Genomic DNA, 17,912 nt, shown 5'->3' on the forward strand with positions numbered 1-17,912 from the left:
TCAATACTATCGATCCTGCAACCCTTACGCTCAAGAACGCCTACACGCTAGGCATTGGAAGAAGAGCACCTGTACCGACTCTGTTATCATAGACTCGCAAAAGAAACGAAAAAACCCCGCTACATTGAACGAATATACCCAGTGATTTCGAGGACATGGACGACATCGGATCGGACAGTACTATTGCGTTTCATTTCTTGTATATTGAAAAGCCGGACCTGGGCAAGACATTCCCGGTCCCTAGCTTTTGGCGGACACTTTCTTATCGGAAAGTGTCTCGTGCTTGATAGGAAAATCTGATGCAGCGGTATCCTGGACGCGGCTTGTATCTGCGCCGTCGGGCCCTGCTTTACCACCATCACCTCCGTCCATTTTAGCCTTCTTCGCTCTTTTCATCTGGCGCTTTGAAAGGGGTTTGTCTTCCGCTGTAGGCCGACGGTTCTGACCCGTGGCAGTTGCTAGGCGTGTTTCGGATGCTTTCCGTTTTAAACCGTTGACGATCACTTCTTCCTTTCCTTTCGCAACTTGGTTTTGGGTTACTTCATGTCGAGCGCTGCTCTCCTTTCTTTCCTCTTCGCCCTTTGGTGCAACGGAAGACCTCTCACCTCCATCGATGACATCGATCACACCCCTGAAACTCGTCCTTTTCATTCCCGCTAACCTCACGACCTTACCGACCTCTTCACACAATGCTTCTTTCCCTCTCTCCTGTCCCACCCCCCAAATCGTTGCCAAATTAATCACGTCATGTGGCCCTCTCACTCCCAGAGCATTTTTGGCTTCACTGCTCAAGATTATGCCCCTGCCCCTCGTTGCGCGAATTAGTGCAGTTGCACCACTGATTAAATTTCTCCTCGCCTCATTATTTCCTGACGATTGAATCGCGGGGGAGTAGCATATCTCAAAGCGTATCCCACGCTGTAGTGCCGCAGAGACGGTTCTGAATTTCAAGGCGAAGGTAAGCCGTTGAGAGAGGTCGAGAGAGATCAAATCGCAATCGAGAGACGTGCAGCAGAGTTGGAGAGTTTTCTCTGTTGTGGGCCGGATGGCAAGCAAGGAGTATGCCGGTGAAAACTGGGAGAGGCGGTGGTTTTGGGTAGCGTCGGAGATTGTGAGTGTCAGTCGTGTGAGGACTGTGCCAATGCTCTCTGGGATGGCGATCGAGGAGACGGGGATGGGTTGGGGCGTGGATGGAAGTTTGCCTGTGACCAAGAGAGAAAGAGCGACCACTGAGTAACCCAGTTCAGCATGGAAGGCGAGGGTGTGAGAGAGGTCTGTGTGGTTGGTAGTGTAGAGTACGTTAAGGTCGTGGAATGGCATATTGTTCGCTTGGGGAGACGCAAGTGTGCGCCGGTTCAAGAGCAACGACGATCATGTTGTTACTCGAGGCTGCTCTCCGATTGACCTTCAGCAGCGGCGTGCAGAGGGCCTCGTTGCTGAAATCCAAAATTGTGAAAAGCTGCGACTGCGGTGGCCGGGGAAAATATATCCGCTAGTGGGTGCATGATCAAATTTCAGATCCCCTGCCTGCCCTGCCTACGTGGGATGGCATGCAGATCGAAAGGCTACCGCAGCACAGATCGCTCTCCGTACCACCACTACCCAGTACTGGGTACGGTTCCCTCCATTCCACTCATTTATTTCTCCATCTTCATTGTTTGGCCGTTTGCCTTTAATCAATAGGCAGTCCACGGCCGTCTTGTTGCGGCTGGCCGTGCTTCGTCTTCACATCCATTTTGGTCGCCGCCGCCGCCGTTGTCGTCGTCATCGCACAGTCTAGCCTTGTCCTGCCCAAATTTCCATCGTCCATCCTCCAGCGCATGACACAACCCCGCGATCCCCTCGCAGTACAGCCGCCGCAACCGCAGCCATGGCGCGAGTCTACGCGGACGTCAACGCTAACATGCCGCGGTCATACTGGGACTACGACTCGGTAGCCATCTCATGGGGTGTCTTGGAGAATTACGAAATTGTCAGGAAAATCGGTGAGGGGCTTGTGATCAAGGACACACATTACAAGGTGGAATAGCTGACCGGGGTTCGCAGGTCGCGGCAAATACTCCGAGGTCTTCGAGGGCATCAACATCGTCAACTACCAGAAATGTGTGATCAAGGTGCTCAAGCCGGTCAAGAAGAAGAAAATTAAGCGTGAAATCAAGATCTTGCAGAACTTGGCCGGTGGTCCCAACATTGTGGCACTGTTGGACGTGGTACGGGACAGCCAGAGCAAGACGCCGTCCCTGATCTTTGAAAATGTCGACAACACTGATTTCCGGACTCTGTACCCCCGCTTCGTGGACTACGATGTGCGCTACTATATCTTCGAGTTGCTCAAGGCGTTGGATTTCTGTCATAGCAAAGGGATCATGCATCGAGATGTCAAGCCGCATAACGTTATGATCGATCATGCGAAAAGAAAGGTGAGGGGACAGGACACTACGCAAGCTATTCCAATTTTAAAACCATGGGTGATATGCTGACGATATTGGGTTACGTAGCTTCGACTTATCGATTGGGGTCTCGCTGAATTCTATCACCAAGGGACAGAATACAATGTGCGCGTTGCCTCCCGCTATTTCAAAGGACCTGAACTACTTGTCGACTACCAAGAATACGACTACTCTCTGGATATGTGGTCCCTGGGAGCCATGTTCGCCTCCATGATCTTCCGCAAGGAACCCTTCTTCCACGGAAACAGCAACTCGGATCAGCTTGTCAAAATCGCCAAGGTCCTAGGTACAGATGACCTGTTTGAGTATCTAGATCGATATGACATTGAACTAGACGCGCAGTACGACGACATACTGAGCCGATTCCCGAAGAAGCCGTGGCAGAGTTTCGTAAATGCCGACAATCAGCGCTTTGTCAGCCCGGAAGCTATCGACTTTTTGGACAAGCTGTTGAGATATGATCACCAGGTATGTTACAACAGGTCTGTTGACGATACGGAGGGTTGATACTGACTGTTCTGCGATAGGAACGTCTTACTGCTCAGGAGGCAATGGCACATCCTTACTTCGCTCCGGTGAGGAATGCGGCAGCACAGCAGCAGAACTCCCAAAACCACGTCTCTTGAAGCGAGCATAACTATCTGGTGCAAGTATCTATCTCCGGCAACGGTTCACCGTCAAGGATAGGAGAAACAGAGCATCCCGAGGACGCTCTCCGAATGAGTGATGAGAGACGACGACGATTCAACCTCCACAACGCCGTGGTAGCGCAAGAACATCTAGTTCGAGAAGGGGCTCAACAACGTGGAATCTGAAAACCGGCCAAGGCCAATATGAGAGGGTGATAGAGTGTGCGAAATGATCTTCTCAGGTCGAAGAATGAGGAACAGTTGTAACGGGGCTTGTTTTGCAAGGAACTCAACTCACTTTTGGCACGATAGCGTAATACATTCTCGTACCGTACCATCACCTTCGTTTTTCTCGCTCCCTTAGCAATCCCACAAGGCTGGCCCAAGCCCGACCTGGCTATCAGCCTTTTCTCCCTGCTATCGTGAGGCTGGTAACAATCGTAGAGGCGCCATGACCGCGTCCGAAGCGGGAAGCCAAGGCACATGATGCACTCCAGAGGGGACTTAAAAATTCTTCCCTTCGTCGACTATGGACCGGGCATCCTTCTTGCCTGCTGACAAGAGATACAGACTTGTCATTCTGGCTAAGGTGGTCAAGAGTTTATTCCTTCCAGCCTCCACCACTCCTGGGCGTCATCTTTCACAGGACGAAATCTTTTGGGGCCCCCCTTCTCCACAATACTTCGAGACGCCCACGTACATACGCCACATATCCGTTCAAGCCGGAGGGACCCGAGATATTTCGATCATTCTATCACCGGCACATGATTACACGTATCTTTAATTATTTAGGTAGGCTGGCGCCATCGCCATGCAAAATCTTCAGGATGCTCGTGAAAACTTCTGGTCAATTCGGCCTCATCTCAACATTACGGCCCGGGAAGAGATGCATACAGTTCACTTAGAGTCTCTCCACGGACCGAAAGAGGTTGCGACTGCTGGCGACTCCCTTGTCCCGTCTTGCACACTTCTTTACTTTGTTATACCTAGCCTTCTGGTGTTGGTTATTGTTAAAAACGAACAAACTTTCTGCCTGAGGGACACTTTCGCTCATTTGGAGCAATGCCGTTGTTTCAACGGGTTTAAATAGGTTTATCGTTGGTCAAATCGTCATAGCATCTTTTATACTATACCAACGACCACATTGTCCCAGGACTCGTTTCTGGGCAAGTTCAGATTACTTCCTTGCTCACCTTTGGCCTCTTGTGAACAAATCAATCTTCGCCCAGAGTCAATTCTGGATCGCCTGAAGCTGCGAAGCTGGGGAAGAAGGAGCAAAAGGGGCCAAGTCATGATCATGGTCATGCCGGTCTAATGAAAACTTGTGCAACTTCCATTCATCTCAACAGCCATGGCAGGGGAACTTGATTATTTTACTGGGAATCCGTCTGGCGATCCAGCAGTCTTTCACGGGAGATATCTGGTGGGAAAACATTGCTGAGATGGCTGACGTCATGGTAGCCAAGGCGCTAACGGAGGTATTGCAGAAGTATATCTGCGCGTCAACATTCTTTGTCGCTTGAAGCTTCCTGTGAACAGTCGAGTCTTCATCAATAGACTATTCAATATATCGATTTCGACCTCCATTCCGTGGAATTATGCTTGTCTGTTTGTTGTATTGCCCTTTTAATACCTGATGTACCATCATTTTACGACCGTTCAGCTTCATTGATGAGGATGAATAGGGGCATCTTCTGCTCATGGACTGGCCATGGGGGCTCACGCGTCCATGAAGGCATACAACTGCCTCATGGTATCGGCATTCTAGACGTGAGTGTAGACGAAGATGTCGCTGTGCACTCTTCGGCAATCGGGACGCCCCCGTCTGTATCTGCAACGCGCTCCCACGTAGACGGTAAGCTCGTCAGCCTTATTGAAGACTACAATGGAACATCCAAAATATCTCCCCTTATGCTCCGGTGATGGCCCGGAATCCATTCAAATGGCATGAGGGTGCTCGGACGTATTGGATTGAGAATAATACCATAACGAGGCTGTACTTTAACGACGGCTTCGGCATGGTTACCCGAAAGGTCACAGGTGTCGACAGTGAAGACTGGGAAAATGAAGTCACATGAAGAAGTGGATCTTCAAAGATATATTTTGGAACAGCACAATTCTTTCCAACAATCGCAAAGACCCCTACTAGGAAAGAGGCTAAAGAGTCAACAACCCACAAAACAGAAAGAGACTCAAGAGCCAACAAACACAATGAGAAAGAGACTTGACGAAGTCAACACATGCAAGGAAATGGTTCTAGTAGGCGATCCTCCCTCCTCAGTCGATCCTCCCACCCAGATATATCAGGTCAAACTGGCACCGGGCCAGCAGGCGATGTATCTTGGGGTTCGTTCCTCCCTCGGAACACCGACCAATTCAGACATATCAGGTCAAGCTGGCTCCGGGCCAGTAGCAATATGTCCCAACCTACGGAAAAACCTACCACAAGGCAAGGTTTCACTTACCACCACCCCCTATCAAAGGGGCTGGTGGCAAAGTTTTTGTCACTTGAGTATTTGGATTATGAGTATTGTTTTTGTTGCGTGTGTGTGTGCCCTAACTAAGGGTTACGACTGTTTTTAATGGCCCCCTGGAGTTCAGTCAGGCTCTCCCAGACCTTATTCACCAAAAAGTTAAATCCTTGGCAGGAGGTCTTCCCAGTAACTCTCAAATGCACCCTTAATTACTCTGCGACATGGGTTGATTCCATAATCGATATACACATATACATTAGTTGCGATATCCCTCGCATTCCTCCTTCGCGCCATCCGCTGACTTGGACTACCGACCATCCGCAACTATCTTCCGAGGTAGAGACATTGGTAAGTCACTGTCAACAGGGTCGTTTCTCGCCAGCCGATACGAGAGGTTTAACTTGGTAAGCTCGCTTGTCCAGAGAAAGGTCACCGCCTCTGTGGGAGATGGTTGTGGTTGTTGAGTGCTCGTCTTGTCTATATGCTGGCAGTATCAATGGCCGGGCACTAATATTTGGTTTGATTAAATTCGGGAAAGATGCTTGATCCGATTGGCTCGTGTCAATCCTCTGAGAATGACCTGGGAACTGAAAATACGGCAGTTTAAACACAGACAACCCCAAACGTACATGAAATGGGACGCATCAGTTCAAACCTTGAAAACATACTGCAGGTCGGCAGGGGCGGTATCCATTCACCCACATTTCATCATTCATACTCCTATCGACACCTTTATACGAGATACTTCGTAATCAGTTTCCCCTTTTCCGCTCAACTCCAACCCCAGTATGAACTGTCTCGGTGGCTGACACTATCTCGAAACGGCTTAGGGCAAGGGGCCAGCCAGCCTTAACCTTGGCGTAGGATTCCTTTCGAGGCTTCAACGCCTTGCTGACCTGCATTAGTCTCAGCCACTCGAACACGATGGACGACTGTTTTCCAGTGCAAAGAATGTTGTCGACACGTTTCCTGCATTGCCTTCGCCGGCTTTGCGCCACAAGGGGGCCAGCAACGATGAATCAGCGCTGCTTGCTGTCGATTGGCGAAGAAATATCCGTCGAATGTAATACCAAGAGCGTGTTGGGACTGAGCCCATTCTAACGCTGATTCCGGTCTTGTCATCAAGCCGTGTCTTATGAGGCCTGAATCCTACTCGGACGCCATGCTCGAGAAGACGAGTGGATTGATGTCCGCCGGCGCTATATTATATCGCGTCCGAGAAGGCGTTGTCATAAAGGGGTCACCGCTCCTTTCTGGGGAAAGCAAGTGCCACTACAAATATATTGTGTCGCGGTTTCACGCGATTTTGTACCCTCATTACCTCTGACTTTTGCCTTTCATTCCCAAATATCAACGAGTTGATACTGGTGTTCCATGGGCCTGAGGACGTACTACCTCGTTGCGACAGAACCCAACTCTCTATCAATTCTTAACAACTTGAAAACAAGAAATCCTTGTGTTACACAAGATCCCTCATCAGCCTGATATTCTGTGCGTGGTTCCTGAATATTACGAAGCGGTCTGTTTCAACTTTTCTCTGTCTGCCGCTTTTCTCCAACAGAAAGAGAGCTGCACAGCAAAGAACTGGCTCGAGCACCAATGTCGGCCCCATCAGACGATCTTACGAACCTGCTTGCCTTGCGCGACTCTCTCAATGCCTCGATTGAGGCGCTTGCTTCGCTCACACCAGAGGAGAAAGCCCAGACACCTAGGGCCAATCAAGTGCGCCAGCAAATATGGTCGGCCGCTACTCAAATTGCCAGCGAGACTGTCAATCCCTCCCAAGAAGCGACTCGTATTGCATTCGTGGTGAGAAGGATATTGACCCCAAACATGAGTCCGGGTTTCGCTTATTGATGCATTGCAGCCATGGCTGAATGCCGTCGTGCGGACTGCCTTAGAGCTAGACCTGTTCAACCTTCTTGGAGAATCTACGACCGCGTTCGAGCTTGCGCAGAAGACCGGGGCGGATGTGACCTTGATAGGTGTGCTCACTCTCGGACTACATGAGGCAGGAGTCCGAGAGCTTGTCTGCTGACGTGGCTGCCAGTGCGCCTCATGCGGGTCTTAACGGGCTTTCATATTGTCTCTGAACTTGGGGAGGAAACGTATGCTGCGACTCCCGTTTCGCGAGCTCTTACCATGCCAGCTACGGCGGACTTGAACAAGCACATGTAGGTTTTCCCTTCCATTCATTTATTCATCGCCTCTTTACTCTGTGGCTGGAACCTCATCAAACTCAGCCAGTCTAAGCACTGACTTCTTCCGTGGTGTCCCAGATTCGACAGCAGCTGGGGCTGCATTGGCAAGATGCCTGCTTACCTCGCTGAGCTCGGTTACAAGAACCCTGACCAGCCGGACAACACCCTCTCACATTATGCGACGGGGACCGACTTCTTTGCGTATCTACGCGGTGACACTGCCCGCCTTACTCGTTTCAACTCTGCTATGAAAGGTGCCGCAACATTGCTCGCGAGCCCCATCCCAGACTCCCTGCTCGAATCTGTAGCAGATGGAAATGGTGTGGCAATGGTCGATGTCGGTGGAGGACATGGCCAAGTTACGCAGAAGGTCATGGAAGAGAATCCGCATATCAAAGCCCGCTTCGTTGTGCAGGATCTCGGCGCTATCATCGAGGAGGCACGTGCCAGAAATCCGAAATACGAGGTCATGGAGTATGACTTTTTCACTCCACAACCAATTCGCGGTAAGCACCAGCGCCATGCGATGAAATCCCTCTCTTGGGAGTTCATCTCCTCGGCTGCCCTGTTCAAAAGAAATGTCCCCTCGTCTTCCATCCGCGCGATCTAATGTCAGTGTACAGGAGCACGCATCTACTTCATGCGCCGTGTCTTGCACGACTTTCCGGACTCCAAGTGCCGCGAGATCCTGAGAAACCAGATCCACGGCATGGTCAAGGGCCAGTCAAAATTGCTTGTCTGCGAGACCGTCCTGCCCGCTGTGGGATGCAGCGGCTTCGAATCGCTCGCAGACATCAGCCGCACCACCTTCAGCTCGATGCAGCGCAGCGAGAAGCAGTGGACCGCGCTTCTGGCGAGCGTAGGCTTGAGAGTTGTCAAGATCTGGCCTGCTAAGCAAAAGGGACCATTTGCTGTTATTGAGTCAGAGCTTGAATGAGGCCCTTATTGAATGAAACCACGGAGAGGCTGCGATATCTTGTGGACAGGGGTACAAGTTTGAGCAAGACAACGGAAAGTAGAATGTTTGTCTTAGTCGCAACCGGTGCAACCCATCCTCGAATACGATATCATATATTCCATGCTTGGATGTGAAATAAAGATGCGCCCACATGCATTTGGCGAAAGATGGAATCTGGTCGATGGCAGGGAAAAGTCTCTTGACGTAGCTAGGCCCTTCTTGGGCCCCTTGCCAGGGGCGGATCACGTGCACCTCTTGACGTCTCGACATCCCATAGGGCGGCGGCGGGCTCGTGCTCCTGTGCATTAATTGGCGCGCAAGGTTCGAAATCCGACTCATAAATGCCCATACCTCGTACACTGCAGATTGTCGTCGGGTCTTATATCCAGCCTAGTCTGTCTCATTCTGTCCATGCCTCTTTCTTTCTTGTTTCTGTTGTCCTAGACCTGACTTGAAGAGCAAATACACAAGTGCAATCACGCCGCAAGGCAGTCGGGCAAAATACTTATCAGATCTTTGCTCCGGCGCCCTCCTGCTTGGAGACGGCTTTCTCGTTTCAACATGGCGCTCAATGCCGCATCACATAATATCAGTATGTTGACGCAGCGAACAGTACAACATCTACTAACATGGCTGCTAGCTGGCGAGCCGACCGGTTCTCCTTCTGGTCCGCCGCCTCCAGTGTCCTCCGAGATAGCCTCTGCGGCGAAAAGCTCGGCTGCAAAAGATGCCGTGGGTCAGAATGTACCCGGAAGGGATTTGCAAAACAACGAGAAAGGTCAAACAGTGATGGGAGAAGCAGGCAAAGAGAAGACTGCAAAAGAAAGTATGCAAGATAACCTTGAAGGACCGCATTGATAAACTCGCCACCCTTACTTTTACATGATCCAGACTACACGACAAGAGATGACTCACCTGAGGCCAAGTACCGGGCTGCCAGACACTCCATGGTGTATGACTGGGAAAGCATCTATAAAGGGCGGGCAGGATCTCGTAGTCATATCACTCTTTCCCTCAATAAACATCGACTCCTTGCACGCAGAACATTACTGCTCAATTCCACTGCGTTGAAAGAAAATTAAGTCTGACCATCATGCCTTCCACAGTTGAGAAAGAACGTAAGAAGGCCGAAAAGCTGGCCAAGTTCCAAGAGAAGCAGTCAAAGAAACAGACTGCGCCAGCACCCGCCGCTGACGCACCCAAGACCGCTAAGAAGGAAAAGATCAAGAAAGCCGCCGCCGTTGATGCCTACGAACCCCAAAAGATCGAAGCTGGCCGATACGAGTGGTGGGAGAGCAGAGGCTACTTCAAACCACAATTTACGGAAGACGGGAAGGTTAAACCCGAGGGCAAATTCGTGATTCCCATCCCTCCTCCCAATGTGACTGGGTCGTTGCATATGGGCCACGCCCTTACGAACGCGCTGCAAGATACAATGATTCGACATGCAAGAATGAAAGGAAAGACTACGGCTTGGATTCCTGGCTGTGACCACGCCGGCATAGCCACGCAAAGCGTGGTGGAAAAGATGATTTACAAGACCGAGGGCAAGACCCGTCATGAGATTGGTAGAGAGGCCTTACTGGAGAGGATCTGGAGCTGGAAGGATAAATACCACGGCAACATCACTAACCAGCTCAAACGTTTGGGAGGGTCCATGGATTGGACGCGTGAGGCTTTCACCATGGACGACAATCTCTCTCTTGCTGTGCGGAAGACTTTTGTCGACCTGTTTGAAGAGGGAACCATCTACAGGGCGGACAGGCTGGTGAATTGGTGCTCTGCCCTCAGTACCTCTCTGTCGAACCTCGAAGTGGACAACAAGGAGCTCAAAGGCCGAACGAAGCTGAAAGTGCCTGGTTATGACAAGATGATCGAATTCGGCGTACTTACCTACTTCAAGTATCCCATCAGCAAAGGAGATGATTCGCACAAGTCATCGACCTCACCAGACCGCTTCAAGGGTTATGAATTCATCGAAATTGCTACGACACGTCCTGAAACCATGCTTGGCGATACAGCCATTGCTGTGCATCCCGATGACAAGAGGTACAAGCATCTCGTGGGCAAATTGGCCATCCACCCATTCATTCCTGATCGCAAGATCATCATCATCGCGGACGAAGAGGTGGAGATGGACTTTGGTACTGGCGCGGTGAAGATCACCCCGGCGCACGATCCCAACGATTTTATCAAGGGCAAGAAGCACAACTTGGAATTCATCAATATCCTGAACGACGACGGCACGTTAAATGCGAGTGCAGGGCCTTATGCGGGCCAAAAAAGATTTGACGCCCGTTACGCCGTCATCAACGATTTGAAAGAGCTCGACCTCTATACAAAGCAGGAAGATAACGCAATGACAATTCCCATGTGTCAGAGGAGTAAAGACGTGATCGAGCCAGTGTTGAAACCACAGTGGTGGATGAGGATGGCGGACATGGCCAAGGCTGCAGACGAAGCTGTACTGGACGGCCGAATTCTCATAAAGCCCGAATCGGAGTCGCGACGCTTCCATTTCTGGATGCAGAATATTCAGGATTGGTGTATTTCTCGACAACTCTGGTGGGGTCACCGAGCACCAGCTTACTTCATTGAGCTTGAAGACGGGACAAGTGACGAAGCCGACGGCAAGTACTGGGTGGGAGCCATGGACGAAGACGAGGCGCGGGCCAAGGCAGAAAAGAAATTCCCTGGAAAGAACTTTACGCTGAGATGGGACGAGGATGTACTAGATACTTGGTTCTCGTCTGGCCTATGGCCATTCTCTACCCTTGGATGGCCGAACGAGACCTCGGACATGCGAGAATTATATCCAACCACCATGCTGGAGACCGGATGGGATATTTTGTTCTTTTGGGTGGCAAGAATGGTCATGTTCGGGCTGAAACTGACTGGCGATGTGCCCTTCACCGAGGTATATTGTCATTCCTTGATTCGAGATGCCGAGGGGCGGAAGATGTCCAAGTCTTTGGGCAACGTGATTGACCCGCTGGACATCATACGAGGTATCACGTTGGGAGAGCTCCACAAGACATTGTACGCGGGCAACCTTGACCCCGCCGAAATTGAGCGTGCCAAAGCATACCAGAAGTCGGCATTCCCTAAAGGCATTGAGGAATGCGGTGCTGACGCCCTACGGTTTACACTCGTAAACTACACCACTGGTGGAGGCGACGTGGCATTTGACATCCGGGAGATTGAAGCGAAGCGACGGTTTTGCAACAAGATCTACCAAGCGACCAACTTTGCATTGGGAAGACTTGGAGAAGACTTTGTCCCTGATGCTACACCGACCGACAACAAACCAAAATCGCTGGCAGAGAAATGGATCCTCCATAGGCTCAACATTGCCACGCGGGATGTCAATGATGCTATCGAAGGGCGGGACTTCTCTGTGGCTGCGGGCACCTTGTACCAATACTGGTTCACCCAGCTGTGTGACACGTTCATCGAAAACTCGAAATATATTCTTACCCCAGAGGCCCCTGAGGATGAGAGAAGGTCTGCTCAGCAGACCTTGTACACAGCACTCGAGGGTGGCTTGCTGCTGATGCATCCTATCATGCCTTTCCTGACAGAGCATTTGTGGCAGAAGCTTCCACGACGGAAAGGTGACACCACTGAAAGTATCATGATCGCAAAATACCCCGAGTTCAACGAGAAACTCGACGCTCCGCAAGAAGCACAGAAGTACGAGTTTATCATGGACATTGCATCGGGAATTCGAAGCCTGCTCTCGCAGTACGGTTTCAAGGAGCCTGGAGATGTTATCATTCAAACCTATTCGGATTCGGCTTTCAAGACTGTGTCGGATGAAAAGACGTCCATCAAGTCTCTGGGCGGCAAATACGCAGGCGAGATCGAAGTCCTGCCACCAGCTACAAACTCCCTCCCGCCTGCTGGGTGTGCTGTGCAAAGCATCAATGCGGACGCCGCCGTGTATCTCAAGATTGCCGGGCGGATTGATGTGGCGGAGGAGTTGAAGAAGCGGCAGAAGAGCATTGAGGATGCCAAAGCCCGCGTGGAGAAGAGCAAGAAGATCATGAGCGGAGCTGGGTGGGAAAAGGCGAACAAGGATACGAAAAAGAAGGAGGAAGAGAAGCTGCAGGACGCCGAGAGTGAGGTGAAGAGATTGGAGGAGGCGATCAAGGACCTGGAGAGGTTGAAACTAGAGGGCTGATCAGACGCGAGGGCGGGCAAAGAGAACTGAAGTCTTGGTCTTCACTTTCACGATTGTTGTATCAGAACACTAGCATTGTCAAAAAGTCTAAAGAAGAGGGTGCAACTGTCAAGATCTTGTTTCTTCCTCGCAGTGGATAGACCGGCAAATCTCAGGAGACAGAGCCTTGCCGAAATCTAGGTTGCCCTGCGCGTTTCACCATAAAGATTCTCGATAGAGAGTAGCGCATGTCGTTGATAAAGGCGAGAATCTGAACAGCAAACAACAGCATTCAGCTCACACCCGTCGTTCAGACAATGGAAAAATAACATGGGCTGAGGGTAGACTTGGAAGAAGCGACCTCGGGGAGTAGCGGGAGGCTGCCCGTCGAGTTCCGGTGACAGGTGATGGCATATTAAAGATTGATAGCTTCCGTACGCAAGGACATCATTTTTAATCCTTCGGTTTGTTGTGGGCCTCGGCGACGCGTCCAATTGCGTGCTCCTGAGTGCGACAAAATTGTGTCGAGATTGTATTTCTCTTCTAGGGCTTTTGAAGCCATTCTCGGGTTCACAGCAGCATGGGTTGAAGAGAATAGGAGAGTCAATCGACCATTTTTCCCCCTTTGCCCTGCGTTTTGCGAGCTGCGGCTCCCTTTGCCTCCCCAAATGCCGCTGACGCACTTGTTCCGCGCTGAAACGCGACACATGTCCTCTTGTCAACGAGTCTGCCTCAGCATTGCCAGCTCCAGTCACATCCTGTTTCGACGTCGAGGATGCAGAGCCGCAAGCTGCTTATCCTTTAAGAACAGTAGATTACATGCCACCTCGCGTCTCGAGAGAACAACCTTTCCCGCCCTCAATCGCCTCCCAAACGTCGATCCTCCAGCCTCACAAGTGTCAATGACGCGCTCGAGCACCCAGCAGCAGTCGAGAAGCCATGCAGGACACTCTCACCACGGCCATGGTCACGTACACGACACCTCCTACCTGACTTCTCAGAACAAGAACGATGCTGGAGTCAGGATCACGAGGATTGGGCTCTTCGTCAACCTGGGGATGGCCATTGGGAAAGGCATAGGAGGCATCGTCTTCCACTCGCAAGCACTTATTGCAGATGGCTTCCACGCCCTCACCGACCTGGTCTCTGACTTCATGACTCTCGCTACCATCTCGTGGTCTCTGAAACCCGCAACGACTCGATTTCCTAGTGGATATGGCAAGATCGAGAGTTTGGGTGCCTTGGGGGTCAGCGGGCTGTTACTCTTTGGAGGGGTTGGCATTGGGCTGAACGGGTTGGATGCCCTTTATACACAGTTCCTTCTCGATCCTGCAGCTGTCGTGCATGCGCATGAGCATGCCGAACATGGCGGTGGGGGGCTGTTTTCATTTTTGGGACACAGCCATAGTCATGGACCTGCCTTACCAGATCTGAACGCTGCTTGGCTTGCGGCAGCCTCTATTGTGGTGAAGGAATGGTTATATCGAGCCAGTAAGTCTGGCGGTGGACGTCAACTCTCTATCCACGCCCGCTGATCTGATGCTACAGCTATGAAGATTGCCCGAGAACGCAAATCCTCCGTTTTAGCCTCCAATGCGGTCCACCACCGCATCGACTCCTTGACCAGCATTGTGGCTCTTGCCACAATTGGGGGCGCACATCTATTTTCAGACGCTTCCTGGCTAGATCCTGTAGGAGGACTAATCATTTCCGCCATGGTTATAAGAGCAGGCTGGAACAACACAAAAACCGCTCTTCTCGAGCTCGCAGATGTCACGGTGGACGACGAGATCAAGGCCCTGGTCCGTAGAGCCGCGTCCAGAGTTTTGAAAGGTGATGCAGCAAAGGGCATTGAGGCTGTGGAGTTCGGCAGAGACACAGAGATCAGAGACATCCAGGGGGTCAAATCTGGCCAAAACTACTTGATCGATATTGAGCTCGGCGTGCCCAAGAACTTTACACTAGAGCAGATGGAGAACATTGAAGAAGCAGTGCGGCAGAGGTGTGGTGCAAAGGTCCGCGGTGTCAGACGAGTCCGTGTCAAGTTTGTCCAGCTTGAAGATACAGGGACCACGCTCGCAGGCGATTTCATTGCGACGGATGTTAGTCCAAGAAGCAGTCCAGAGCCGGAAGACGAGCGCGACGAGCATGAGCACCACCACCATGAAGAACAAGGACGCGGACATGGCCATCCACATGGGCACGTAAACGGCCACGCGACAACCTCGAGCAAAAGAAAGAAGGATTCCTGAGCCATTATGAGAATTTCTTCGGTTCAACCGGACTGGCCACAAGTTCAATCGGGCAGCGGAAATTTGCGCCGGTTGATTTCAGGCTGATATCATCGCGCCAAGAGGGCCTCCAGGTGGTTGCTCCCCTCATCACCGACGCGCATTTACTCCACCTCTGCATCCGTCATTCGGACTCTCTCCTTGTCCCTGAAGGTGTCAGTATTTGTTATGTGCGACGGGCGGCAGGCCAACCATTCTGTCTTCATATCTGATCAGCATCCGAGTCAACTACCTGATCAGATCTCAAACCATGACGTCCTCTGAGCCTCTATATCTCGGCTTCGACCTCTCCACCCAACAACTAAAAGGACTGGTTGTGGACTCGAGCCTGAAAAAGATCCATGAAGCCAAATTCGACTTCGACGCAGATGCCACGGGTTTCAACGTGAATAAGGGGGTTCTCGTGAACGAAGACGAACATGAAGTTTTTGCACCAGTGGCGATGTGGCTGCAAGCCATCGACACGCTTTTGGGGAGACTGAAGGACGACGGTCTTGATTTTAGTCGTGTCAGGGGAATCAGCGGCTCAGGTATGCAGCATGGGAGTGTCTTCTGGAATGCGGATGCAGAACAATTACTTTCTCAGCTGGATCCTTCGAAAACACTAGAGTCACAGCTCGATGGTGCGTTCGCACATCCATTCAGTCCCAACTGGCAGGACGCGAGCACCCAAAAGGAATGCGACGAGTTTGACGCCATTCTGGGCAATGAATCACAATTGGCAAATGTCACGGGCAGCAAAGCACACCATCGCTTCACAGGCCCGCAGATCCTACGATTTCAACGTAAATACCCAGACAAATACATCAAGACATACCGAATCACCCTCGTGTCATCTTGGATCGCGACTATCTTCCTTGGAAAGTATGCCCCATTCGACATCTCGGATGTCTGCGGCATGAACCTGTGGGACATTAAAGCCGGCAATTGGAACGAGAAGCTGCTGGAACTTGCGGCAGGACCCTCGGGTGTAGACGCGTTGAAGAAGAAACTAGGCGACGTACCCCAAGACGGTGGCATCCATCTCGGCACCATCTCCCCCTACTTCATCAAGCGCCACGGCTTTTCCAATGAATGCACCATTATCGCTTCAACGGGGGATAACCCTTCCACGATCCTTGCATTGCCGCTTCGCAGCAACGATGCGATGGTCAGTCTGGGCACAAGCACCACATTCTTGATGTCCACGACCGAGTACAAACCGGATCCAAGTACACACTTCTTCAACCATCCGACTACACCCGGTTTGTACATGTTTATGTTGTGCTATAAGAACGGCGGGCTGGCCAGGGAGAAGGTCCGCGACGCGATAAATGAGAGGCTTGGAGTTAAGGAAAAAACTTCATGGGAAGAGTTTGACAAGCACTTGCTTGATACGCCGCCCCTCGCGCAGTCCGGTGAGAAATCACCAATGCATCTGGGTTTATACTTCCCCCGTCCTGAAATCATCCCGAACCTTCCGGTCGGAGAATGGCATTTTTCGTACACTCCGCACAATGACGACCTAAATCCCGAGAAATCTGTGCCACAACCCCCGGAACAAGACGCGAGGGTCATTGTGGAAAGTCAGTTCCTCTCCCTCCGTCTTCGTTCTAGGGAACTTGTCTCGAGTCCTGCAAAGGACATGCCACCGCAGCCACGCCGGATCTATCTAGTAGGCGGCGGCTCACGCAACAAGGCCATCGCCCGTGTGGCGGGCGAAGTACTAGGCGGTTCCGAAGGTGTGTTCAAGCTCGATGTCGGCGAGAACGCATGTGCTTTGGGCGCCGCGTACAAGGCTGTCTGGGCGGTAGAACGAAAACAAGGCGAGACGTTTGAGGAGTTGATTGGCAAGAGATGGAGAGAGGAAGAGTTTGTCGAGAAGATTGCCGACGGGTACGACGCTCCGGTGTGGGAGAGGTATGGCAAGGCACTCAAGGGGTTTGAGGAGATGGAGACGAGGTTGTTGAGGGAGCATGAGAGGAAGTGAAAAGTGCCGGGTGGGTATGGTACAGGAAGGCAGTAGTATAGGGAAAGGAGGGTCCAAAACCATAGATGGCTCTAGCGAAAATTGAAATAAAAGAATCACACTTGTCTCTCTGCCATATCTGAGCATTGCGGAGTGTAATACTACATTTCCTGGGTTTCCTCTGATAACTTCAACAAGATCTGGACTTTTCATCCATACTTTTCCTCCTCTGCCTCGCTACTCATGTAGCTACATAGCTAGAGCGTGCACGGCCCTTTCTCCGCTACACGTATACGTATTCGCCATAGGCAGGTATGTTGGTATAGGTTTTCTTTCCCTGGTCCCCCTGAGCAACAGGTATACCCAACTAGCTAAGTACCTGCCGAGCTTCCTACATAGGTGCTCCGTACTCTGCGCCGTAGATAGCAGGACTCCTCCGTAACTCAAGGTCTACACAGCTATGCGGTACAACAGAAGGCAAGCTAACCCAAGACAACCCCAGGGCCCTAGGCTGAAGTAATAAAGGCAACATACCCCCCCGAGGCACGTTCCCGGTGGGCGATTCTGGTCGTTCTGTATCCCCATCCGGCCCGAGCGATACCGAGGACGTGGGGAGTGAGGAACTGGCAGAGGGAGGCAAGGGAGAGAAGAACGAGTACAGGGAACAAAACCCAGAGGGTAATTTTCCATCAATGCTCCACGAGGGACTGGCGATGACTGATCGATCATGGGGATTTTCCTTCTCCGGCGGACAACAGTGATGATTTTATGTTTTCTTTTTGGTAGACAGGGTCAAGGA

At 51.4% G+C, this 17,912-nt stretch overlaps 7 protein-coding genes across 7 annotated transcripts; 6 read left to right on the forward strand and 1 right to left on the reverse strand.

Moving 5' to 3' along the window:
* Positions 1-240: 240 nt before the first annotated feature.
* A1O5_09441 (uncharacterized protein) lies at positions 241-1,320 on the reverse strand (the record flags this gene model as incomplete). Its single annotated transcript, XM_007750020.1, has 1 exon — positions 241-1,320. The coding sequence occupies one exon, from the start codon at positions 1,318-1,320 to the stop codon at positions 241-243; it is 1,080 nt and encodes a 359-aa protein (XP_007748210.1).
* A 550-nt stretch (positions 1,321-1,870) lies between these two features.
* Positions 1,871-3,076, forward strand: A1O5_09442 (CMGC/CK2 protein kinase; the record flags this gene model as incomplete). The annotated part of the gene is made up of 4 exons (XM_007750021.1): positions 1,871-1,985; positions 2,047-2,420; positions 2,499-2,918; positions 2,978-3,076. 4 exons carry the CDS (start codon positions 1,871-1,873, stop codon positions 3,074-3,076), a joined length of 1,008 nt encoding a protein of 335 aa, XP_007748211.1.
* Positions 3,077-7,863: 4,787 nt separating this feature from the next.
* A1O5_09443 (uncharacterized protein) lies at positions 7,864-8,691 on the forward strand (the record flags this gene model as incomplete). Its single annotated transcript, XM_007750022.1, has 2 exons — positions 7,864-8,260; positions 8,378-8,691. The coding sequence occupies 2 exons, from the start codon at positions 7,864-7,866 to the stop codon at positions 8,689-8,691; spliced, it is 711 nt and encodes a 236-aa protein (XP_007748212.1).
* Positions 8,692-9,273: 582 nt separating this feature from the next.
* Positions 9,274-9,570, forward strand: A1O5_09444 (uncharacterized protein; the record flags this gene model as incomplete). The annotated part of the gene is made up of 2 exons (XM_007750023.1): positions 9,274-9,304; positions 9,353-9,570. 2 exons carry the CDS (start codon positions 9,274-9,276, stop codon positions 9,568-9,570), a joined length of 249 nt encoding a protein of 82 aa, XP_007748213.1.
* A 235-nt stretch (positions 9,571-9,805) lies between these two features.
* On the forward strand, positions 9,806-12,895 carry A1O5_09445 (valyl-tRNA synthetase; the record flags this gene model as incomplete). Its single annotated transcript, XM_007750024.1, has 1 exon — positions 9,806-12,895. One exon carries the CDS (start codon positions 9,806-9,808, stop codon positions 12,893-12,895), a length of 3,090 nt encoding a protein of 1,029 aa, XP_007748214.1.
* An 881-nt stretch (positions 12,896-13,776) lies between these two features.
* A1O5_09446 (uncharacterized protein) lies at positions 13,777-15,126 on the forward strand (the record flags this gene model as incomplete). Its single annotated transcript, XM_007750025.1, has 2 exons — positions 13,777-14,365; positions 14,423-15,126. The coding sequence occupies 2 exons, from the start codon at positions 13,777-13,779 to the stop codon at positions 15,124-15,126; spliced, it is 1,293 nt and encodes a 430-aa protein (XP_007748215.1).
* Positions 15,127-15,415: 289 nt separating this feature from the next.
* A1O5_09447 (D-xylulose kinase A) lies at positions 15,416-17,134 on the forward strand (the record flags this gene model as incomplete). The annotated part of the gene is made up of 1 exon (XM_007750026.1): positions 15,416-17,134. The coding sequence occupies one exon, from the start codon at positions 15,416-15,418 to the stop codon at positions 17,132-17,134; it is 1,719 nt and encodes a 572-aa protein (XP_007748216.1).
* Between the last annotated feature and the right edge of the window lie 778 nt (positions 17,135-17,912).

Source organism: Cladophialophora psammophila, assembly GCF_000585535.1.
Source record: "Cladophialophora psammophila CBS 110553 chromosome Unknown aczJe-supercont1.16, whole genome shotgun sequence".
NCBI classification, from domain to species: domain Eukaryota; kingdom Fungi; phylum Ascomycota; class Eurotiomycetes; order Chaetothyriales; family Herpotrichiellaceae; genus Cladophialophora; species Cladophialophora psammophila.